General features: G+C 40.5%; 1 protein-coding gene across 4 annotated transcripts in view; it reads right to left on the reverse strand.

Moving 5' to 3' along the window:
• Positions 1 to 25792, reverse strand: part of Aff3 (AF4/FMR2 family member 3) — a 588679-nt gene that overhangs the window by 105233 nt on the left and 457654 nt on the right. For all 4 annotated transcript variants that reach the window (XM_045146966.1, XM_045146965.1, XM_045146968.1 and 1 more), the window contains one exon: positions 13381 to 13432. In XM_045146966.1, the coding sequence (XP_045002901.1) occupies positions 13381 to 13432 (52 nt within the window). The remainder of the gene's footprint in view (positions 1 to 13380; positions 13433 to 25792) is intronic.

Here is a 25792-nt window from a genome sequence, read left to right on the forward strand (position 1 = left end):
ATGACCACATAGCTGGGACCATAGACTTAAACTGTTAAGTACCAAATTTTTAAAAAGAAAACAAAACATGCACAGGCCTTGAAGTTATGGAACTACATTTTGCTATTGTTATAAGCAAGAAAATTTAGGACTCAATTGGTTCAATATAATTTTCTCATCTCAGATGTGGGTAACCTCCATTTTTAACTGTCAGCAGTACTGAGTTTAATTCTACCAACAAGATAGAGAAATCTGAGACAGCGATTTTCACCATATTTCATATATGATATGATGTATCCACATCTGAATATAGATGCTCCTCAATTTCTACTGGGGTTGTTTTAATAAACTCATCCTAAATTGAAAGAACTATAAGTCCAACATGCATTTAATATGCCTAAAGAACCCTATAGCCCAGTGGCAAGACTCACTGTGATTTACATACAATGAACAGCATGTCATGACCTTTGCTGCCTAGCATCCTAGGAGAGGACCTAAACATGTATCATTAGTGTGAGAAGAGCTCAAAATTCAGAATTGGAAGTTTAGTGTGTACTGGCTATGTATAGCTTTTATACCACTGGAAAGTCAAATGGTTCTGTGTCCATCCACTGTAAACCAGAGAACCAGTCACTAAATGGATGCATCACTGCTGATCTTAGTTCACCTGTGTTTCACTGTTAGCTGATGACGCTGTGGAATGGACCCACTCACACATTTGTCCTACTAAGAACCATACCTTTTGTCTGCTGTTTGTTTTCAAGTTGACTTGCTAATTTAATTATCTGCTGAACTTCTTTTCTCATTTATTAACCCATTTTATGTTTCATTATCTTCATTTTTATGACATTGTGTTTTTTTTAGTCTAGTTGATGGACCCTTAATTTTTTTTAGTTTTTAAAATTTTGTATTTATTTATTTGAGGGAGAGAGAGACAGAGGGAGAGGGGCAGAGAGAGGGAGAGAATGAAGTGGCAGGCCCTCCAGCCACTGAACACGAACTCCAGATGTATGCGCCCCTTGTGCATCTGGCTTACCTGAGTCCTGGGGAATCGAACTGGGCAGGGTCTTTGGCTTTGCAGGCAAATGTGTTAACTGCATCTCTCCACCTGCTCTTAATTTTTTAATGTGTATACTTTCATTTAGTGTTTTCCAACCCATTTGGTAGAATTTGCAAGACAAAAGAAACATTATCACTCCTTTGTTTTCCTTGGTAATTATTAGTACTTCACATCTCTGGATCCCTAGAGATGCTATCTAAGAGCATTTTATTCAGTACTGTCAGGGATTCATCCTGTTCTCTACTGGGGTCAGGTACAATTAGAAGGGCAGGGTAATTTGCTCTTTTGTAAGGACAGTTTTGAGAGTGACAGGGGATGCTAAGCAGATGGCAGTCAGAGGAAGGAGAAAACCCACTTTGGCTGGGCACCCTCGACTGTGTGCAATAAAGACTGCTCTGTGAAAACACTTGTTGCTGTTTATAAAACCCACACTGAGGACTGGAGAGATAGCTTAGTAATTAAGGTTTTTGCCTGAAGAAACAAACAAACAAAAAGAAAACCTGAGTCCAGTTCCCCAGTACCCACATAAAACCATATGCACAAAGTGGTGCATGTGTCTGGAGTTTTGTTGCAGTGGCTGGAGGCCCTGGCATGTCCATTCTCTCTTCTCCCTCTGCCTCTTTCTCTCTCTTAAATAAAAAAAATAAATATAAAGCCCACACCGAGCAAGATCCGAAGTCAAGGCAGAATTTCAGGGCCGAGGAACTTGTCAGTAAAGAAAGTAAATAGCTGAATGGGGACAGCGAAGGACAAACCATGTCAGTCTTGGTGCCAGAGTCCAGTCAGTGCTTACAAGGTTTTCTAGTCCTTTCCAAGTGCTCCTTTCTTGATTTAGTCACCCTACACTTGAGGTTTAGCTCATCCTTTTATTTAGTGCTCCTCAGATTCCCAAGCTCTCTTTGATGCTCTTTCCCCTGAACTTTGGGTCTATACCATGAGTCACCATGGGGTTCTACTCATCCTTGGGTAGCTTGCCATTGATGCACTGGCAATTTTAGTCTTGAGTTCCCAAGTTCTCTGTAAGATCACGGATGGTAGAGATCTTAGCTCATTCTTCTTTCATCAGAAAGAGATACCACTCATGACAGTTAGAAGATGTGAACATGAACTTCTGGGGATGACAAATGCTACTACCTCCCATTTAGGAGGTTTGTTAAGCTACATTTTTTTCAGAGTTGAATATTCTTTCTCTATTATGCTTTCATTAAAAATTTTCTTCTTGGGCTGGAGAGATTGCTTAGCAGTTAAGGCACTTGCCTAAAAAGCCAAAGGATACAGGTTTGATCCCCCAGTACCTATATAAGCCAGATGAACAAGAGGATTCATGCATCTGGAGTTCATTTGCAGTAGCTAGAGGTCCTGGAATGCCCATTCTCTCTATCTCTCAAAATAAATAAATAAATATTAAAAAATTTTATTCTTTGATAATAGGTGTGGCTATATATGCCTGTTATCCTGTGTTTTCTTAGACTAAGAGAGTACACATATGCATGCATACACATGTCTATAGACTTGTAATTTCAAAGTAATAGCAAAAATACAAGAGCAGCCACATACTTAACACTAGTTGAACTTCCAGTTATGAGATACTACAAGTGTGTGCATTTAAATCCCTGTTCTTGGGAATGGAGATTAAATTTGGAGCATGGATGGTGATACTGTGCTGTAGGTCTAAGGTGCTAATTCTCCTTTGGGGTGGCTCTTGGGTCTCCAACTCTCATGGGAGTAGACAGGCCTATTCTTAAGAAGTCTGTGACATACACTTTTAGGACAAAGAAAGAGAAAGTAAATTACTGGAAATGAATGCTAAGTTTTATCAGAATCATCTAATGTGCCCTCTGGACAGGTCAAGGCTTGGTTGGAATTAATGCGGTGCTTTGGCTATGTATATGGGATGATCAATTCACAGTGTTGAAACTTTGTAGGCTACAGGTTAACTGGTTGTTTAAGATCTGCTTGGGTGACAGATCAACTAACTGTCCTAGCACATGGAGATCCAAGTATACAGGGGATTGTTGTTTGATGTTCCAATCTCTCTGCAAGAGTAACTCCTGTATGTCTCCCACTGACTTTGTGGCCTGCTCTTCTGCACTTGACCCAGTCACATATTCCTGGAACTCATTCCATGAAGAAATGTAAATGATGACAGACCTTACTTAAGCAAGGCCAAAATGGTTATGGCCCAGTGGTGACTCTGATTTTAATACACAGTCAAAAACTCAAGTTGACACACGATGAGTATACACATTTATGGGGTAAAATATGATGATCAGATCAGGGTATCTGGCATTTCTTTGACCTCAAACATTTATCATTTCTTTGTATTAGGACTATTCAAAATCTTCTCTACTAGCTAATTTGAAATACATGATTGTTGTCAACTATAACTACTGTAGCAGATAGCTCAGGCTGGCTGGGATGAAATTCCAGACCAGGCACAGTTATGGAGGAAAGGATATTTATTGAAGCTTAAGGATCTAGGGGAAGTTCCATAATGGCAGAAGAAGCTGACCAGCTCTTACAGGACCAGGCAGAGAGAGAGAGAGAGTGAAGCCCCAAGCCAAAAGCCACATAGAACACTTAAGGAACTCCAGGCAGGCACACTTTGCATATCTTTAGATTGAAATCTGAAACCCACCACCACACCTTAAGATCCACCCAGTGACACCATCTCCAGCCAAGTGGCTGCAGATGCAAACTACAAACTAATGAAACACTGAATATATTGGGGGCCATTTATTCAATCTATCACAGCTACCTTTACTTAGCACAGAACATCTGACATTACCTGATCTATCCCAGTATATCATGGTATCCACTGACCATCCTCTCTCCATCCTTCCTTCTCTCTTCCTACCAAGCTCTGGTTCTACAGTATGTTTCTATGAGGTTCTCATCTTTGGTCCGATAGGTGGATACTGAGATGAATCATTTCTTACTTTGTGAGTTTGCCAAATACCTTTTGGAGCTTTGGAGGAACCCCTTTAATCTCTTCCTAGGCTTGATGCATGGCTGATAACTGTGAATACAACCAGACATTACATTGTGGAATACAGATGGTATTTGATTTTTATATCAATTCCACATGAAAGTAACATAAATGCCTTGGTAGTTTTGTTAAAAAGGTAACCTGTACTTGAAGACCTAAAATGTAAGTCTGGCTTTACATTTCATTCAAACTTTTCTATTAAAAACAGCAATATTTGAAGTTAAATGTGTTGTGATGGATGGTTAGAAATGATTATCCTAATTTTACTTTGCAAATCAATTATGCAAGAGAAAGCAGAAGCAATTCATGGCAATTCATGCCATGTTATTATTAGTGTACTAGCTTTACAGTTTATATGTGAAACTGCTCTCTTATACACTTCCTGAAGCTGTCTTGGACTTTTAAGAAAAAAGTCTAGGTGAAGGAAGACTCAGAAAGATGTTCTAGCTAACTTGGATCCTTGCACTTTTCAGGTGTGTTGGTGACCATGTTTGCTAGCTTAGCATTTTAGCAACTGGTAGGCTTCTTAAAAATTACCTTGTTTCACTCAGTGCAACCTGTGGGCTGCATATCTGGTCTGGATGAAAATGAAAAATACAAAGGGGTCCTGAATGACCAGAAATGATTTGTCTCCATGCTTCTCCAGTTTAAGAAAGTCTCTTGAGAACAGCTGGGCTTAGGAGATAACCAGCTCACATGCATAAAATTTGGAAAAAAAAGAAACTTTCCAAATGCATATTGGACCAAATACCTGAATAACTAAGTATAGATTAATCCTTTACTATAGAACACTAGCCAAGTCTGGAGAGAAATGATAGCATATACTCCAAGGAGTAACCACTCTTGAATGGCGACACTTCCCAACAAGCTATTGAAGGGGAAAACACACCATTAAAGTGACAGGACAAAGGGCCACTACTCTGAGTCCAGTGAATGTGCTCTGGAGATGCTAGCTTGCCAATCAGCCGTCCTGCTGGACTGAAATGGAAAGCATAGTCCTGTCAGGTATGGACATTGGTCTCAGCTTCTGAATGAGTCTGGGTAGGTGGTACTGACATCTGCCATTCACAAAATCTTGGCTTAGTTTTAAAAAAAATGTAGCTCCTTGTATGAATTCTGCAATTTAACAAAGGCCATGGTTCTCCATCTTTGTATTAATTGCATGATTTCCCATTTTTAATGTTATTAATTTGTAGATTTCCATTCAGGATTCAGAAGCTGAAGTTGGGCACATCCCATAAGCCCAATAAGCCCAGGCTGGGTAGGTATAACTAAACTTACATAAATCTCAGCTAGGCTCCTAAGAGGAGGCCTCAAAAACCATTTTGGGTGACAGCATGTGAGCTTTTGCACATTTTTTCTTGGTTATATTTAAGTTCACTGACCATTTCAGTTTTGGAAAGGATAGCTGATTAACATGAAAAACAGAATTATGTTTTTTGTGCATATATAGTTACATGTTTTTCATAAGTGCTTAGACAGAGTGACATAATATGACAAGAAATTTTTATTTGCTTCTGGTGACTGTAAAATTTTATTTATAAAATACAATTTACTTAACTAAGCTTGAGTTTTATAAACAAGCAAAGCTTCCTACAGAAAATTTGGGTTTGTTTCCTTGATTGGGATGGGAGGTTCCAATACATGATCCTTCCTGCACAGATGTGAAACAGGCAGGTGTCTTCAATTATAGTTATTGTGTTTCCATGTGGAAAAGAAACCAACTCATCAGTATGATCAAAATGGATGTTTAGTTCAGGCACACTAATGCAAGACTAACAATAAAAACAAACTCCTTTTTTCTGTGTTCTTATTTTGTTTTATACATACATATGAATATATATAATATTTTACATATACATACACAAAATAGATATACATATGTATATAAATACATATATACATACCTATGTAGATACACTTTCGGTTTAGTTCTTTAGGCCAAGGCATTTCTTGGCATTGAAAATTTACTTAAAATTTTTGTGGCTAAGTTGTCATAACAAATATCATTAATGTGTAATTCATCCTGACCAGTAAGCCAGTATCTTGCATGGATGTGTGGAGCTTAGTAGGCATTTAAGACAGTTTTTGGAATGATTTATATAAAAATTGTCTAGCTCTTGTTTGGCCACAAATAACATCTACAATACACTTCATTTCTCATGGAGGAGAAACTTGATTTTGGAGCTGTGCCCCCAAACCTGGTCCTGATTACTGCTTCAACTCCTGTTTATATAATTCTACACCATTTTGGCAGGATTCAAGAGCACATACCAGGGTGTTGGCTTTTATGAATCTCCTGGGATGTGAATGTCATGCTGACTGGATGAACTCTGGCCACCACTCCCAGACAAGCACAATGACTCTATTTAGTCAGACTTGGCTGCCTGAATGCAGATGGACTGTGTGTAATAAATTTTCAAAGGCCAAAAACTTCAGCATCAACCAAGCTGAGCCTGAGAGGAAAAATGCACCTAGGGAAGTGAAGTTGGGCTGTAGAAACCTTGTACGTTTCTGTTTCATGTCTGCATTTCATTCAGCTAATTCATGTGGTCACTGATTGACATTAACTGTCAATGACATGGGAGATTTTGTTTTTAAAAATAGCCCTTCTTTCTGTTATGCAATTGTCATATCAAAAAGGAATAAAGGAAAAAATGAAGTGCTCATATTACTATTGCAATATTTTTAATAGCTCACCCCAATCTGATATGAGTCATTCAGTGGCCTCTAAAGGAAAGAGCAGAAAATAGAGATGGAACTGGTTCTTTGTCCTATGGTGATAGGAGGCGAAGGGAAGCATAATGCACTCCAAGCTGCAATGTGGGACGCAGCTCAGCCTCACCTGCAATCCTGTCTTTGTGGGGCGGTGAGGCTTTAGACTCTTCCTGACTGAGAAGAGTGTTATTCTCTGCATTATAAATACAAAAATAATTGCTTCTTTAGCTTGCAGATTTATGTTAATGACCTATATATCAATTAAATTAATTGTATGCTCTCCAAATATTGATTGGAGATTAAAAGGTAACTTTCCCTCATTGTGTGAGAAATCAATTAGACCAATAGGGAAATTGCCCTCTACAGATTATATCCAATGACCGCTGCCTGTAAAATTAAAACAGTTAGTTTAAGTGGATAAACCATGCTCATCTAAAGAGAAAAATGTTCTTACATAATTAAAATGAAAAGACTGCCCAATCTGTGTGGATAATATAATTACTGGGAACTGCAGGCACACATGTCACCATTCAGTTTAGACTCCTTGCACTCCCTGAACTATGGATTTTTCATCTCAGAAACCCTGTTTGCAGCTGATACTATCTCAGCTGCTGCTTGCCAAAAGTCTTCATCATGCATCCTTTTCCTTGTGCTTTAGCTGTAATGTTTTATCTAGCTATTTGCAGTGTCTAACCTCCAAGTTTTCCCTGACTGGAAAGGCAGAGCTCATCTTTTGGATCAAATGATAAGACATGCACTATTATTTATCTACCCCTTCCAAATCCGTTAAAAATAAATCCCTTTAAGGCTGAGTGTCCTTAGGAATCATTTCATCTTAAGTTTTCTAATTCCTTCACACTTATTTTTTGTTTTGTTTTCAAAGTAGCATTTCACTTTAGCCCAGGCTCACCTGGAACTAGTCTCAGAGTGGCCTCAAACTCATGACGATCCTCTTACCTCTGCCTCCCAAATTCTGGGATTAAAGGTGTGCACCACCATGCTCAGATCCTTCACACTTTTTGGAAGACCACTGCCTTTGGAATTGCTAATCCAATAGGATATTAAAGGAAATCAAACCAATCTGCTACATATATCATATGGATTCCCAAATATGTGCCATTTCCAGTTTGAATTGCATCAAGTATAAGAAGTATGAGAGCCACCATGACACTATTCTTCCAATTAAACAATATTGGCAAACATTCCAAGTAAACCATGCCTCAGCCTAATCTATTAGAGGCCACAGTCAAAATTCTATTATCTTTGACAAGGAAGGCAGGGGAAATACTCATTCTCTTGATTTGGGGGCTTCTATTTGAGATGACTTATGAAAACTTGTAGTCTCAATACTGTTTGGCCAAAACATATATAAAAAGTAGGCACAACCATTTCCATTGCAGATACATGCCTTTCTCTTGAATAGGAAGGTTGTGAATTCCTGTGTGGCTGCTTTATGGTCTTGGTTCTTTTATTCTTGCAATACTGGCATTTGGTAAAAAATAAAAGTAGAGAGCAAAGGTCATTTTTTATACTGGACACTGACTTCAGGAGAGAATCCCTTTATTTATTTATTTTTGAGGTAGGGTCTTCCTCTAGCCCAGACTGACCTGGAATTCACTATGTAGTCTCAGGGTGGCCTTGAACTCATGGTGATACACCTACCACTGCCTCCTGAGTGCTGGGATTAAAGGCATGCACCACCACGCCTGGTGAATCCCTTTATTTTTTAACAGACTTTTTCACTATTTATTTTGACACCCACCCACCCAACAAGAGTTAGGACGAAGAGGGAGAGAGAGGAAAGAGAATGGGGGCATCAGGGCCTTTAGCTGTTGCGAATGTACTCCAGACATGTGTGCCTCCTTGTGGTGCATGTGTGACATTGTGTGCTTGCATCACTGTATCTGGCTATGTGGGACTGGGTGAATTGAACATGAGTTCTTAGGCTTTGCAGGTAAGCCCCTTAACCGCTAAGCCATCTCTCCAGCCCTTTTGATTTATTTTGAAAATATTTTATTTTTATTTATTTGAAAGGGAGCAAGAGAGATAGACAGACAGACAGTGAGTATGGGCATGCCAGGGCCTCTGGCCACTGCAAATAAACTCCAGACACATTGTCATATTGTGCATGTGGCTTTATGTGGCTATTGAGGAATTGAACCCTGGTCATCAGACTTTGCAATTTAGAGCCTTTAACCACATTCTACATTTATTTATGCATCCATTCAACAAATAGTACCTTGGCTGTTCAGGGAATATCACCCTGATTTTAAAAATAAGACCAAGATGGCATGGGGTAGAAAGCTGACAACCAATACTATTCTTGAACATAAAAAGACAAATTCATGATGGCAATATGGAAAAAAGGGAGTTCTCCTACACTGCTAGTGGGAGGATCAGTAGGTACAACCACTTTAAAAATGGTTTGCGATAATATACCATAGTTGCTTTATACTTCAGGACAAAAAGCCAACAGAAATGTTCCCATATGCTCAACATAAACAGTACCATTCTAAGCTGCAAATATCCAAAGCCCAGCAATAGTGAAAAGGGTAACATGAACACACACAATGAAATATAACAGTGATGAAGATGAAAAATGCCAACTCCATGGAACAGTATGTGTGAAACCTTACATCAACACTGTTGAATGAAAGACACCAGACACTGAGAGTACTTATTGATATAGACTTCAAAACCAAGAAAGTTACTCTGTGGTGCCAGTGAACAGAAAAGTGATTATTTAATCTTCTGGAGGTTGATGACTAGAAGAGAGTATAAGGAATATCTGGGAGGCTGATTAAGTCTGTTTCCCCATCTAGGTGTTTGAGTTAGGAATATTCAATGTGTTGTTTATTTTAGTACTGTTCTCATTGCAAATATATTCAATTATACATTGATAATAATAATGATACTGTGGTGGTTTGATTCAGGTGGCCCCATAAACTTAAGTGTTCTAAATGCTAGCTGATGGCAATGTAGCTGATGGCAATTTGAGAATTAAAGCCTCCTCAAGGCAGGCAGTATATTATTGGGGTGTGCTTATGGGTGTTATAGCCAGCTTCCTCTTGCCAGTGTTTGACACACTCTCCTATTACTGTTGTCCATCTGATGTTGGCCAGGAGGTGATGTCCACCCTTTGCTTATGCCATCATTTTCCCCTGCCAATGTGGGGCTTCCCCTCAAGTCTGAAAGCCAAAATAACCCCTTTTTCCCTCCATAAGCTGCTCTTGGTCTGGTATCTTTTGCCAGCAATGTAAACCTGACTGCAACAGATACATTGACATATTGTTGATAATTTATAAAAATTTTATCTTTTTAAAGTATACTTTTAAAATATTTTATTTTTATTTATTTATTTGACAGAGAAAGAGGGAGAGAGAGAATGGGCATGTCAGGCCCCCAGCTACTGCAAATTAACTCCAGATACATGCGCCCCCTTGTGCATTTAGCTAACGTGGGTCCTGGAAAATTGAACCAGGGTCCTTTGGCTTTGCAAGCAAACACCTTAACCGCTAAGCCATCCCTCCATCCAAAAATTTTATCTATTTTTGAGATCTGCCCAGGATGTTCCTGATCTCATGAACCTCTTGCCTCAAATCTCCTCAGAAGCTGGGATTACATGTGTGTACAACTATGTCCAGCTAATTTTTAAAAAAGTCATGTGTGTGTGTGTGTGTGTGTGTGTGTGTGTGTGTGTGTAGGTACACATGTGTGTGGAACCCAGAAAACAACATTGGAGGGACACCATTCACCATTTTTGAGACAAGGTCTCTCATTTGCCTGGAACTCACCAAGTAGGCTATACTGGCTGGGAATGAGCCCCATGAACTTTCCTGTCTCTACCTCCCCAGCACTGGGATTACAAGTATATATCACTATGCCCACTTTTTATATGGATTCTGTGAGTTGAATTCAGATTTTCATGCTTGCAATGCAAGTACTTTACAACTGCACATCTCCTCAACTCCTAAAATGAAAAACAAAACATACATGCCCATACATCTGGTTGCCTAAGATGACAGAGGACCTCCAGTTTTGAGCAAGTGGCAGGGTGGGAGATTGTCATAGTTAATCTTGATGGGATTTAGAATCACCCAGGAGATAAACTCTGGGGCATGTCTATGAGAATGGTTCCACAGAGGTATAACTGAGGAAGGAAGACCCCTCTGAATGTGAACATTATCATTCCATTAGCTGGGTCCTGGATTGAATAAAGAGGAAAATGAGAAAGCAAGTGGACCAGCATTCATCTCTTTCAATTTCCTCCTGACTATGGGGGCTACCTCATGACCTCCCTGCTGCTGTGAGAGGCTAGAGCCCCTCAAATGGTAACCCCCCCCAAAAAACCGCTTCTTCAAGTTGGTTTTACAGGTATTTTTCACAACAATAAAAGAAATTAACTATATAGGAATCTAACTAGCATTAATGGAACACTGATGTTGCAGTGAAGGATATTGCAGATGAAACACTGGGTCAGTGTTACAAAGCTACTCAGTAGCAAAGCAGTGATTTGAACCCTCGAGCAAGACTGCTGAGCTCTTCATGACTAAACTTGGCTTCTGTCTTCATCTTTAAGAGCTCTAAGGAGAAATGTCAACAGTAGAAAGGAATGTTCAAATGCACAAGTCTGAGACACTCTGTGGAGGAAAACAGGTGCAGCTCTTGTGGATGTATCTTTATTGCAGTGACCACACAGCCCATATGGACCAATATTACAATTTTAACCAGGTTGATCTTAAAATACCATGTTCACTGAGGCAAGAAAGTATGTAGTATGTTTTTGATGGATTTGGGGAAGGGGACAAGCTCTGATTATATCTGGAAAAATGGTTTATGAAAAATGTTCCATCACCTTATAATGTCAGAGAAATAAATTATCAGTATGTATTTCACATATATAGAGGCTATATTTTTTTCAGGAGAAAAATCTTATTTTGATCTGGAGGCAATAAAAGCCATATCATTAGACATTTTTGTGATTAGAGTGCAATTATAGGACAACTTAATATGGCTAGTATTGAAAAATTAAATTATCATACATAAAACCACTGCCTGGAGTCTTATCTATGAGATAAGGATTACTATATGAAAATCATGCATTTTAACAGTTCCTTTTACAAAAATAGGAAGATATACATACATGGATGGAATATAAGAATAAAGGATCTCATCTTTATGTTCAAAGTATTGCGTTATTATTAGTGACTGCAACCTGGAAAGGTAGAGCTATTAGCAAATTATTTGGCTGACTTTAGAGAATGTATGTAATACAACATTGATAATAAAATTTTTTTGTAAAATTGAATTTTCACTGCAAGTGTTTCCTGGAAATAATACTAGAAACTATTTAGTCTATGAATCCTTTTGCTAAAGTATATATGAATTACATATTTGACATGGCTTAATCCATAATGTATCTGCCTGAACCTTTCAAATGTATAAAACAGAATGAGATGAAGTCATTCCTTTTTATGAGGAAACAAAATTAGGAGTGTTCTACCCTTCTGCTAAGATTGCTGAGCTGAGGATGTCTGTCTGCCTGGTGTGGACATTTATAAACAATTCATCTCTAAAATTTTCAGAACCTGAATGGCCTCCCTTGCTCAACTAATTCCACCTTCACCGGGGTGACCTCTGCTTGCCAATCTGGGTTCCAGGTTAACAGAGCTCTTCTCACACCTTTGTGCCACTTCAGGGTAAGAACAAGTCTTCCACGAGCCCATGTCCGTGGCTGACTCAGGCAAACTTCCTAGCAATTTTTATTTGACTTTTATTTCTCCTCTGCTTGTTTTCTCCACACATTATTTGTATTTGCACATCTAGACAGCAGTTCTCCTGTGCAGCATTTCCTGATTCCTTTAGATGAAGCTCACTATTCCAAAATCAATTGAGAGGCATTTGCATTTAGAATTATATGTAAAAATTAAATTAAAAAAGAACAGTCTATAATTGTCTTTGTGCTCATCCCCTTATCCAAATCTGACAAAATACAGTACAGGTGATGAGAAGGAGAGACAAATGTAGGAAAATCTATCTTTAGTGTTTTAAAATTTGCTTTAAAATAAAAACACTTCCTGAAATTCAGAACTGAAAGTGATGAATGCTAAGTGGATATTTTTCACCTTAACTGACTGATCAGAAGACTATTTATAACACCCCTGAGTGATGTCTCAAGCTGATAAATCAACACTAAGGGAGAATATTTCCAGCGCATTTATCACTGAAGACAAACAGCCAAGACTGAGCATGATTATTTTTTATTCATCATTGCAGCTCTCCTCTGTTTGCTCCTTCTCACTTTTAATAATGTCTGTATAAAGCTTCTCAATATTTAATGCTACAGCTTCCCTGCTGCATGCTGACGAAGTTAAGGCCACATGCTCAATCATCAGCAGGCCACTTAGCTTTGCCCAAAAGAAAAATCAGTGAAGAAAAACTACAGAGTCAAAGTTTTAATGGAAATTCAGGCCAAGACAATTCCATAGACTAGACCATTGCATACATGCTCATGAGTAGCAGTGCAATGCCCAACATCACAGAATAGCATGGCTTAGCATTTCCAGGTGGTTCCAGCAGGTTAGGGATATCTATGTCTCATCTTACAAGACAGTAACACACAAGGAAGTCCTACCTGTTCATTTTCTTCTTCATCACTACTTAGCTTAAGGTCATCTTCTAGCATTCTGAAAAAGGGAATGAAGAAGTATAGTTAATGTATTGAACCTAATTCAGCACCAAAGATCACCTTTCTAAAAGCAACCTTTTATTATGAGTACATGTATTTGAGTTCTAATATTTTTATTTTAAGTGTTTTTCCTCCCATGCACTTAGGAAACAGCAGGAAGAGATGGAGATTCTCTAGAGTGCACTGCTTTACACATACAGAACCAAAGCAGGGCTATTATCTGCTCCACAATGCCTTGTTTAGTGTTTTTCATGTCAAAGCACTAGGCTATGTTCCTCAAGCCTGCCCGGATATGTCCATGCTAAAGAAAGTGGAAGAACAAGTGCAACTCTGCTGAGTGTGATGGTTTGAATCAGATGTCCCCCATAACCTCTGATTCTTGGTTCCCAGGTGATGGCACTGTGGGAGGTGGAGCCCTGCTGGAGGAGGTGTGTTGTTGGGGGTTGACCTCGATTGTTTTATTAGCCCCCATCTTGCCAGTGTTAATGTGGCTCCTGCTGCTGTTGTCCACCAGCTGTGGCAGAGGCAATGTCCAGCCTCTACTCATGACATGCTTTTCCCTGCCACCATGGAGCTTCCCCTTGAGACTATAAGCCAAAATAAACCCTTTCCTCCCATAAGTTGCTTCGAATTGGGTTCTCTGTGCCAACAATGAGAAGGTAACTGCAACATAGCCCAAGTCTGGAGTTGAGAGTGCCAGCTGTGTAGTCCTCCAGACAACCTGTGGGCTGGAGAAGACACTTGCCCAGGACCTGCTGTGTGGAGGGCACCAAAGAGTATGGCACATCTGAAGACTTTGAGTCCCCTGCCCACATACCTGGGATCCTCCTTTGTGTGACATAAAGTCCATAAAAGCCAAAAGTAGACAAAGAAAATGTACCCTCAGACCCTGCCATTCTTGGTGATTAAAAACTATTTTTTTCATGCTTGAGATGATTTCTTTATAGAATAGCAGCTTTCAGATTCATTTATTTCAAAAGGAATATTGCTCAGAAGAGTCTTCTCTGTAAGTGTCTGGCCTAACAGACCTGCAGTGCTTGGAACAGGTGAGAGTTCACCTGGCATGAAGCCTGGAGCTCCAGACATTGGTCTGGAGGCTGTTGAGCCCTTGTCCTTAAATACTTCATTACCGGGGACTGGAGAAATGGCTTAGCTTGTTAAAGCATTTGCCTGTGAAGCCTAAGGACCCAGGTTTGATTCCCCAGTACCCATGTAAGCCAGATGCACAAGGGGGCACATGTGTCTGGAGTTTGTATGTAGTGGCTAGAGGCCCTGGTGTACACATTCTCTTTTTCTCTTTATCTGTTGCTTTCTCTCTCATAAATGAATAAATAATACTTTTTTTTTTAAAGAAAAAGACTTCAGTATTGTCCTTGAAGTCAATTTCCAAAGACTTCCCCTAATGTACTTCCTGTTACAAGTCAATTGTAGGCCTATCATCAGTATCATCATTATCATTATATCATTTCAGTGACTTTTTGGGTGAACTGGGGGAAAGGAGAAGGTTATGCTGGGCATGGACCAGTTCTGCTCCAGCAGTCTGAGCATTTGGTGAAACTTACTTACAGTATTCTGCCCCAGGCCCTATTTCCTATTTGCAAAGTGAAAGTTGCACCTAGTAATTCTGGAGGTCTGTCCTTCACTAGATTCCATGAGTCTAAATAAATTTACTCCTCCCATCTTGCAGTGTAGAAAGACCCTTCTACTTGTGACAAGGAACAGTACTGACACATTTCTAAGCCATTTTTGGTATTCTGGAGATCCTTTAATTGTTATCAGGACACTATGACACTTTGTCATAGGCTATTGCTATCATCCCAGAAGAGGCAGTAGTGGCCCTTTATTCTTTGTACTCCAAGCTTACACACAAAACTCAGAGGAGTCTACGGAGCTTTATACCCATTACTCTGTAGCTGGAACACCTGGAATATGTTTTCTCAGCCTGAAATCCATACTCCTGGCTTCAAATAAGAAGTTTCTTCATTTTTCAGTGCATTTTCAGAGATAATCTAGAGAAAGGGATGGGTATTCATTCTTTCTGTGTCCCAAATGACTGGCACAGAGAGGGCACTAAGGACAATGGCAGGTTGTTGTCTGGGCTGATGTATCCTCCTCAAGATTATTTTATTCCTACCAAAAGTCTCAAATGCCTTTCTGATTAAAAAAAAAAATACAGAGAAGGAGACTGTTTCTTCCTCTACTTTTCATCCCCCCTTTTGAGGCAAACCACTACTGCCATCTGGTTTAATCTCAAAGATGTCTGTAATGTTTTCAATGTTCTCATTGTGGGTAGTCCTGTGGGTGGGTAGAGAGGAGGAAACAGTACTATGGACAGCCTCCTTTGTCAGGTATGTCAAGGATGACTGGGAAATTTAATCTTTCTGTGGATAATAGTGAGCACTGATTTAAAAAGGCCCTGTCAACCAAAGCAAGAAACCCTAACATGCCTTGAACAAGGGGTTGTAGTATGGCTGAGAACCAGCCATGAGACTTATTACTGCATGAGGTTAGCAGTGTTGAAAGTCAGCCCAGTGGCAAAAACTGTGTGTGAGATGTTCGTTGAAGGCAGGGAGCATAGCTTATTTTTGTTTATTTAAGCACATGCTAAATGTTTTGCTGTGTTCCTCCAAAGTTCATGATTTTAGAAAGATAATCCTCACATGTGGATGGTATTTAGAGATGAAACCTTGTGAGGCTTGTGAGGCTTACTGCTGAAGGAATCCGTGAAGGTAGGATCCCAGCTGGAGACACTAGCTAGTGCATTTGCTCTGCCTTCCCATGGGATTTCCTTTGTCCTGTGGTTATGCAGCAAGAAGTCCCTCACCAGATGCAGTGCCATGCTCTTCTGTTTTCCGGCCTCCAGAACCACAAACCAAATAAATGACTATTCTTTATAAATTACATTGTCTCAGGTACTCTAACAGGAAACAGACCAATGTATCTGTCAACACATCATCATACATTACTTGACTCTCATCTTGCCCTTCCTACCAGATATTAGTCAAGTCATATCTTTGGGTCTTGGCATTTGTCACTTCTGTAATGGAACCCATCTTCTTGCATTATCCAGAAAAAAATCAGTCAGGGATCTACCTTGCCTTGTGAATAATAATCACTCTATCACTGAATTTAAAAATGAATCAAGGGGCTGAAGAGATGTCTCAGTAATTAAGGTGCATGCTTGCAAAGCCTGATGTTCTGGGTGCAATTCCCCAGTACCCAGGTAAAGCCAGATACACTAAGTGCGCATGTGTCTGGAGTTCGTTTGCAGTGGCAACAGGTCCTGGTGTGCCCATTTTCCCTCTCTGTCTCCCCCTTCTGTCCTGGCAAATAATTAAAAATATTTTACAAAATGAATTGTGTTTCTGGCCGAGTTCTAAAAGGATTACATGTGTATTAGTCTGCCTCCTGTTTTCACAAGAGAATGCAGAAGGCTTGATACTTTTTAAATGAAAAAGGCTAATTTAGTTCCCAGTTTGGGAGGCTGGAAGCCCGGGATTGGACAGCCCCATCTATCTGGCCTCTGGTTCAGACCCTGTGGATTACATCACATAGGATGACAGTTTGGTAGTAGTGCCTATGAAAGGGAAAGATTTCACGGTAAGGCAGGAACCAGAGGGGATTTAGGCTCACTCCTTTATAACAAAAAGTCTTGTGAAACCTAATTCCACATTAACTTTTTCTAAGGCAATGCTTCCAGCCACCCCTAACACGTCCCGCTGAAAGACCTCACAACCTCTTCATGGCCACATTACAGATCAGGCTCCTCACACATGAACCTTTGGAGAACACACTGAAGTCACATTTTCAGCAACATGTAAAAATTGTTTTCATAAACCATGGGCTGTTAAGCAAAAATTGCAGTGCCACATATGGGATATTAGAGAAATTCTGGCTGTCCACTAGAAACAAATGGTAAGACCCTATTTCTGAAGACACCATACTTTTTGGTTGCAAGATGGAGAAATTAAGCTGGAATTGAGCTGGAAGCTTCCCTCTTGTTAGCTAGCTTTCATACTCTGGAAGGTGCTACCCAAGCTGCTGGAGAAAAGCCATCAGTAATCTTACCCAGCAGTGGACCTTACATGTTACAACTGACCTATGTGACCTCTAGTGTAATAGTGATGTAACTGTTATGGGGGATGACCAACTGCTTCCCTACTGGATTTGAGCCTAACCCACAAGAGTGAATTTATATCTAGTACTGTAAACCTAGTCAAAAGCCCATGGCTAGGAAGGTCAAAGGCAATTGGGAATAGATTGAGACTTTTGTTTTACTAAAAGAATGTGTTGTAAAACTGCTCACAGTTTAGTGTTTCTCTCAGTCATGGTTGAAAAGCTTTTATTTATTATTGGTAGTAGGTGGTGGTTAATGCAGAGACTCATAATTGGCCTAGGTGTTGAAAATCAGTGACTGTTGTATACTCACTATTATATGGGACATCTATATCATCCCCTTAACAAGATTCAGAAAACATTTCAGAAAAGGGAGGGGAAGGGAGGAAAGAATGTAGGAGCTGGAGAACGGGAAGGGGTGTTGTAAAACTCTGTCACCTGGACATGTCATGGCCACTGTATTCAAGAACTCATAGCAGCTGTGGTTACCTGTACAAGGGCCAGTCAACATTCTATCATGGAAAGGGGAGGGACTCATAAGGCTCCACCCCTTCTTGATGAACAAATGGCAGTTAATGATTGCTGGGGTGGGGGGAGTCATTTTCTTCACTAGCATAGCCACTAGTAAGTGGTGGGTAAAAAGGGGGGGTAGAGTGAGTATTGGAGGGGAATAAGAGAGGGTAATGAGGGTATATATAACCAAAATACAAAACAAATATTAGAAAAAATACTTTTCATGTGAGTAAGATTTTTTTTAAAGTTCAAAACTAATTCATCATTAGGATGATGACACACTGGATTAAGGCTGCAGTAGAAACACTGTATTAAACAGCTATGTGCACTCCCACAGCAGTAAGTATGAAATCGCAGTGCTGTAATAGGTCATCATGGCTATACTGTACCACAAGCCCCAAAAGATGCATATGTGTGTGCTGCAGCAATGAAGACTTAGTCACCAACACCATCAAAGAATCTTAGCTCTTCTGTAGTGTTCTGATGCTCAGCCACAGATCTCTTGACTTCACTGGTGAAGTGCAATACTTGTTCCCTCCCACCACCTTCAAATCTGGTTTCATATTCACAAAACCCTTCCTTTTTAACACTGAATATATCAAAGTGGCCTCTCAGTACAAGAAGGACAGGAATTATTTTGATGTCATAGATGAACTATGAGACATAGGAAAAGAGAAAATGATATCACCTCTGAGATGTTAATACCTGTCCATATAGATAGAGTATGTGGTGAGAACACTGCAAACTGTGGCCCACCTCCACCTGAACACACAGTGGCACTGTTGTAGTTGTGTCCCATACCCAGTCCCTTGGAGACAATTTTATCATTCTTCTTTTTCTAAAATGAAACAAGAGTAAAAGGAAAGTGCAAATGGGAAAAGATTGATACTCTAAGCAGGTGTGGGCTTACATGTTTTCTACTGTTATAATGCAAGACCTGAGACAGAGTAGTTCATGACCATTGGGATGGTTGGCTGCACATAAGCATGAGGCTTCTACATTAGCCCTGCACCTGGCTCACATGGGCATCCTCACGTTCCTAACCCCTGAGCATCTCCAGACCTTCCTCTACACATGATGCCCACTGCCTCACATCTACCCCCCTGCACATTTCCTACACTCATTTGTTATGGTTTATATATGAAGTGTCTCCTCCCCCTCCCTAGTCTTGGTTCCCAATGCCTATGTGTCATGCAGGCCCACACCTCTGTAGGCATTCCCTAGCAGTGCTCTCTATGGCTTACAGACAGCTTACTTCATTCTTTCTGAACTGTCAGAGTTGGTGCTACCACCAAATTGGTGTTATTTTCACTAACAAGTGACTCCCTTCTTCTCTGCAACTATTTGGAGAAATTCTGCTCCTGGCATCCAAGTGAACCATGAGTAGGCACATGGTGAAGTTGTTAAGTACCTCCAAAACAAAGGTTAAGTAACATGGCCTGGAAGCAAATGGAGAAATCTAGGACTAAGAAGAAGGCTCTGCAGACAAACTGCTGGTGGTACAAGCCTGAGTACTTGAGTTCCGAGATTCCCAGAATCCATGTAAAACTGGATACTGCAGTGCTAATATCTGTGATCCTAGCATGTCTGTAGAGATATAGAGGAGAATTGCCTGGAAGCTCAGGAACCAGTTAGCTTTGGGTTTGCTGTCATGAAAATGAGACAACCTGCCTTAAACAAGGTAGAAAGTGAGGATTGACATCTGAGGCTGTCCTCTGACCTCCAAGTGTACTGTGGCATGCATGTGCCCCCTCCCCACGGAGTGGTCTAGATAACCTAAGAATGTCCAACTCTGTTTCCAGATCCAGGGATTGCTGTATCTCTTAAAGCAATGTTAGTTCATAGTGAGGTGTTCGCTCATGCACACTGTCCCCTTCTCAGAACATGCTCTGGTGGTCAATGAAATCATCATCACTGACTAATTCTGCCAAATTCATCTTGTGGTGAAAAAGTACTGCATCTCTTGTTTATGATCTTACATTTTCTTAGAGCCAAGGATTTCTGATGGTTCCTTCTCCATTTACTGAGACTATAAAGGCTTGTTTTTCCATGGGAACTGTGTATCATTTACCTTATAAGGTCCTTATAAAACTTGTAGGAAACTTGTTAAATCCTGGTGAGGTATAGGATGTATATATGTACCCAAAATTTCAATCACCTGCTTCCCTGATAGTACCAATGTCAGCACAGGATTAACAGAAATCAAAGAATGAGAATCAATGCTAAAGGAAGCAGTCAGAGGTGCTGGAGTCATGACTAGCATTTTAGTCTGAATTCTGTCACTAATTAGCTTCATGAAGCGTAGCAAATCTTTTCCTCTTTCTGGATATAGCTTCCACATTGCTACAGGGAATTGGATATAATGACGTCTGTTTCTTCTTATTCCTGTGAATTTGCTGGACTGTTGCCTTTATCAATGGGTACCAAGTCCAGGAAGACTGATGGATAATGAGAAAGGGCAGCAGGGATGGCCTGATATGACTTAGTGAACAGTAAACTTGGTTGAAGTTTGAATAAATTGGTGTCAAGGTCCAATAGAGGCCAGGAGGTTTAAGCCTGGGTGAAATTTTCAATTTTCTTTTTTAAAATCATTTTTTGTTTGTTTTAAATTTATTTATTTGAGAGCGACAGAGAGAGAGAGAGAGAGAAAGAGGGAGAGAGAGAGAGAATAGGTACATCAGGGTCTCTAGCAAGTGAATTCCAGATGCATGTGCCACCTGGTGCATCTGGGTTATGTGGGTACTGGGGAATTGAGCCTGGAACTGGGATCCTTAGGCTTTATAGGCAAGTGCTTAACTGTTAAGCCATCTCTTCAGCCCCTCAATTTTTAAAAAATATATTGTATTTATTTTTGAGAGAGAGGCAGAGAGGCAGAGAGAGAGAAAACAGGCAGAAAGGGAAGAAGACAGAGAGAGAGAGAAAGAGGGAGAGGGATGGAGGGAGGGACGGAGAGAGAATGAGCATGCCAGGCCTTTAGTCACTGTGAATGAACTCCAGATATGTGTGCCCCCTTGTGTGCATGTGCAACATTTAGATTCATGTATCACTTTGTGTATCTGGCTTTACACGGGTACTGGGGACTTGAACTTGTATCTTCAGGCACTGCAGGCAAGCACCTTAAAAGCTGAGCCATCTCTCCAGCCCTATTTATTTTATATGTGTGCATATGTATGTTGATGTGTATTATGTGTGTGGGGTTGAATGTGCACCACGGTATGTTGGGGCTGGGCTGGTGTTTGTCCTCTCCTACTGCCTTCTTTTTGAAGCAGGGTCTTCCTTATTCTTTTGGGTGCCCTGTGTGTGCACCATCAAGTGGGCCTGTGAAGTTCAAGATTCTCCTGGCTCTGCTATCCACTGCCATAGGTGGATTGGGCCACAGACACATGTGCCACTTTGTGTCTGTGTCTGACTTTAGAACTCAATTCTGGCAGGCTTACAAGCAAGTGCCTTTAACCACCAAGTCATCTTTTTAGCCCCACAGTATTCTTTCATGACCAAAATAATGCTCAACAAACTAGGTAAAGTAGGAGCATTTATCAATATAGTAAAGGCCATAAATGACAAGCCCAGAGCTAACACACTCAGCAGTGGAAAGCTGAATGCTCTCCTTCTATGATCTGAGACAAGATGAGGATGCAAATTCTTATTTCTATTTAACTTAATATTGGAGGTCCTAGCCAGATCAATTGGACAAGGAAAATGATTGAGACATCTGAGTTAGGAAGGAAGAAGCAAAATTCTCCCTTTATTTGCAGGTGACAATATCTGATATGACCCTTGCAATAGTGGTCAGAATAAGTAAATGAATCCAGATATCACATATTAGAATATAGTGAGCAGATCAATAGAGTAATCTGCCAAGGTTCCATAAAGCTTTTGCCAAGTTCTCTGGACTCTGTTCTACACATCATCAGAAGTCTGAGTTCTTCCAAAATTTTGACTTCTGCATGATCTTTCAGCTCTTTCTAAAGGAACAATATGTTCCTAAACTCCACCAGAAAGAAATATTTAGAAAAGCATGAAGTCACCAAATACTTTTCAAGGTAAGTAAAACAGTAAGTTGGTGAGCTTAAAGAAAATCTGAAGTCACTCAGAATGACTTTCAACCTCCAAATATAGAAAATACCAAAAAGAGAAGACCCCACACCCAAATTTTCCTAAGAGGTAATTGATAAAAAAAATGAAGGGATCCCAATTAATCTTCTGATTTTCCCCTCGAATCACTTAGTAAGCTGTGTGTACAAGCCTGCTGAGCTAATCAGCTCTCGGAGTAGAGCTGATTCTGAGAGTGCTGTGGGGAAAATGTTTACAAGGGAACACATTTGAGGGCACAAACTGCTCCACCCTCATTTCCAGGGCAAATAGGAAGATGTATGGTGTGTATGTGGTGGGGGGTCATTCACAAATGAAAGGGTAATGATTTTCAAATTTGAAACTATGTAAAAATAAGTAAACTGACTTATTGAAATACTGCTGATTAACTCTGTCCCATGGTTTATGATTCAGTAGGTTTGAGGAGGGGTCCTTAACTTGTATATCTCTAATAAATCTCTACATGATATAGGAGTCATAGTCTGACAACCACTGGAAAGGCCTATTTTCTGCTTACAATAGTGTACTGCATCTAGATCATTAATTTAAACACAGTCTGGATAAGGTTCCCAGGGCTGCCTTTAAGGTTGACTGGTCTGGTAGGGACCCTGACAGTCAGATACTGCTCTGGTGTGCATTCCTAATGGACTCTCACCTATAGCATTGACTTAATTTATAATGCAGGATCCTAAAGGGAACTGGAAACCACTTCTATGTCTGCTAGAAACTATTGATCTTTTTTATCTTTTTGAGTTACTAGGCTGATCTGGAACTCACTTTGTAGCCCAGGCTGGCCTCAAACTCATGGTATTCCTCCTACCTCTGCTTCCTGAGTGATGAGATTATTGGAGTGAGCCACTACATCTAGCCTACTGCTCATTCTTTTAACTAAGTCATTGAAATACAAATTCCAAAAAGGCCTCAAAGAGCATTGTTAGTAAAGGACGGATTAGTTTTCAACATGGTTGAACAATTTTTAGAACAGAAAGGTGCTCTTAGAGACCAAAGTGCTCAGGAAAAGCTCCTTGAAAAGGGGTATGCTTGAGCTACCTTTAAATCTCCAAGACTTCAGGGAAAGACAGCTATACAAAAGCACAAAAGGGAACAGCCACGCATGGAGATTGTGGGGGCTCCAAGTTTGATTGTCAGTCCATATACCTGCATGATACAGTTATTATTTCCCTTCAGTTAAATATGTCCCTCCTTGTAGTGGTTTGATTCAGGTGTCCCCCATAAACTTGGGTGTTCTGAGCGCTGGGTTCCCAGCTGATGGAGATTTGGGATTTAATGCCTCCTGGAGGCAGTGTATTGTTGGGGGAGGGCTTATGGGTATTATAACCAGGGTCCCCTTGCCAGTGTTTGGCACACTCTCCTGTTGCTGTTGTCCACCTCATGTTGAGGAGAAGGTGAATATCCTTCTGCTCAACACGATATTCACCTTCTGCTCATGCCATTGTTTTCCCCTGCCATTGTAGAGCTTCTCCTCAAGTCTGTAAGCCAAAACAAACCTTTTTTCTGACAAGCTGCTCCTGGTTAGGTGATTTCTGTTAGCAATGTGAACCTGACTACAACAGTAAAGTTGGTACTGGGGTGGGGTTGCTGCTAGATACCTGGCTGTGTGGCTTTGGCCTTTTGAAGTCAGTTTTCAAGAGGAATGTGGAATGATTTGAAACCCTGCCTAAGAGATGTCTTGCAGTGCTGTAAGTACAGCTTGATGGACTATTATGGTCAGAGTTGAAAGACCGGAATGCAGGAAGAACTATGGACTATGAAATTTGGCTTGTGAGGGTGAGAAAGAGCTTTGCCTGGACTGGGTTGGAAGCAGTTTGTGTGAGAGGTTTCTTGTTATGCCCATGTCCTGAGAACTTGTGCAGGGTTGCTTTGCATAGAGATAGACTGGTGTGAGCAGAAGGATATAACACAGAAAAAATGAAATCTTTGGGCTGAGACTACTGCTCGTTCAGTTGCAATTGAGAGATTATAACCTTTGAGATTGGCTAGCTGACCTGCATTGGGACAACAGAAAGAATGCAGTCTTTTGAAGGGGCCTGAATGCTGAAGGTGTTCTGTTCTTCAAAGTTTGCTTTATTCCTGTCTGGATTAACAAATTGGCATCCCACCTGGTATTATGGAGTATAAGAAATGCAGGAAAAAGAGGGTCATTGAATTTGTAGCATGGTCTTGTGTTTTGGAAACGGCCATGGGCAGTGCGTAGCAGGTTTGCTGGACTCCCTGCATGGAGACTTGATGGAACAGTGAGGATGGACCATGGGTTGCAGCGGAGACCCAGTGTAGATGCCAGGACTACAGATAGTTGCTAAGGAGAGCTGCCACCCCCTGATGAAGTTTTGTAGAGTCTGTGAGTAGCCTAGTGTGAGGGGAAGAACTGAACTCCAGAGACTTGTTCCTGGTTAGAATTACTGGACTTGGAAACTTGTCTCTGACTAGAGTTGTTGGACTTGGAGCTACAGAGTTTGATATTTGTCCTGTTTAAATCTTATATTGGTTGAATATTTCTTTGCTATGCCCAATGCTATCTTCTGCAGTGTGAGTGTTTGTTCTGCCCCATTATGGGTATTGTGGGGATTTTTTTTTGTAATATGGCTCAGTTAAAAGACCTTGGATTATTGGGATGTGTAGCAGACAGTTTCAGGTTCACTGAGATGACATTCCAGACCAGGCACAGTTATGGAGGAAGGGATTTATTGAAGCTTACAGATCCAGGGGAAGTTTCATAATGGCAGAAGAAGCTGAACGGCTTTCACAGATCCAAAGCAGAGAGAAGCACAAGCCAAAAGCCAAAAAGCCAAAAGCCACACAGCACAGTATACTTCAGGAACTCCAGCTAGGCACACTTAGCATATCTTTAGATTAAAATCTCAAACCCACAAACACACCTTAAGATCTGCCCAGCGACACTGCCTCCAGCCTGGTGGCTGCAGATGTAAACTACAAACTAATAAAACACTGAATATGTTGGGGGCCATCTATTCAAACTACCACAGGATGTTTGAAAATCATTAGGATTGATAAAAACTATGGGGATTTTAAAAGTTGGACTGAATGCGTTGCATTTTACATTATGGATGTTTATTGGTTTATGGGGGCTAGGGGTGAAGTATGGTGGTTTGATTTAGGTGTCACCATAAACTTGGGTGTTCTGGGTGCTGGGCTCCTAGCTGAGGGAGATTTAGGAATTAATGCCTCCTGGAGGAAGTGTATTGTTGGGAGCAGACTTATGGGTATTATATCCAGTGTCCCCTTGCCAGTGTTTGGCACACTCTCCTGTTGCTGTTTTCCACCTGATGTTGGCCAGGAGGTGATGTCCAACCTCTGCTCATGCCATTGTGGAGCTTCCCCTCAAATCTGTAAGCTAAAATAAACCTTTTTTTCCCCACAAGTTGGTCTTGGTCAGGTGATTTCTGTTAGCAATGAGAACCTGCCTGCAACACTCCTGTCCTTTTCTTGACCTCCTTACTGCCTATTCTTTTCTTGCCAGTCACCATTATTTTAGTTTCTCACATGATTTCAGGGTTTCTTTGTCTTAATAAGGCAGTGAAGATGTAGAACATTGTACCCAGCAGAGTAAGTACAGGGCAGTGCAGAGAACCCTTTGTAATTGGACTCTCAAAATCTA

This window comes from Jaculus jaculus, chromosome 4 (assembly GCF_020740685.1).
Source record: "Jaculus jaculus isolate mJacJac1 chromosome 4, mJacJac1.mat.Y.cur, whole genome shotgun sequence".
Classification (NCBI taxonomy): domain Eukaryota; kingdom Metazoa; phylum Chordata; class Mammalia; order Rodentia; family Dipodidae; genus Jaculus; species Jaculus jaculus.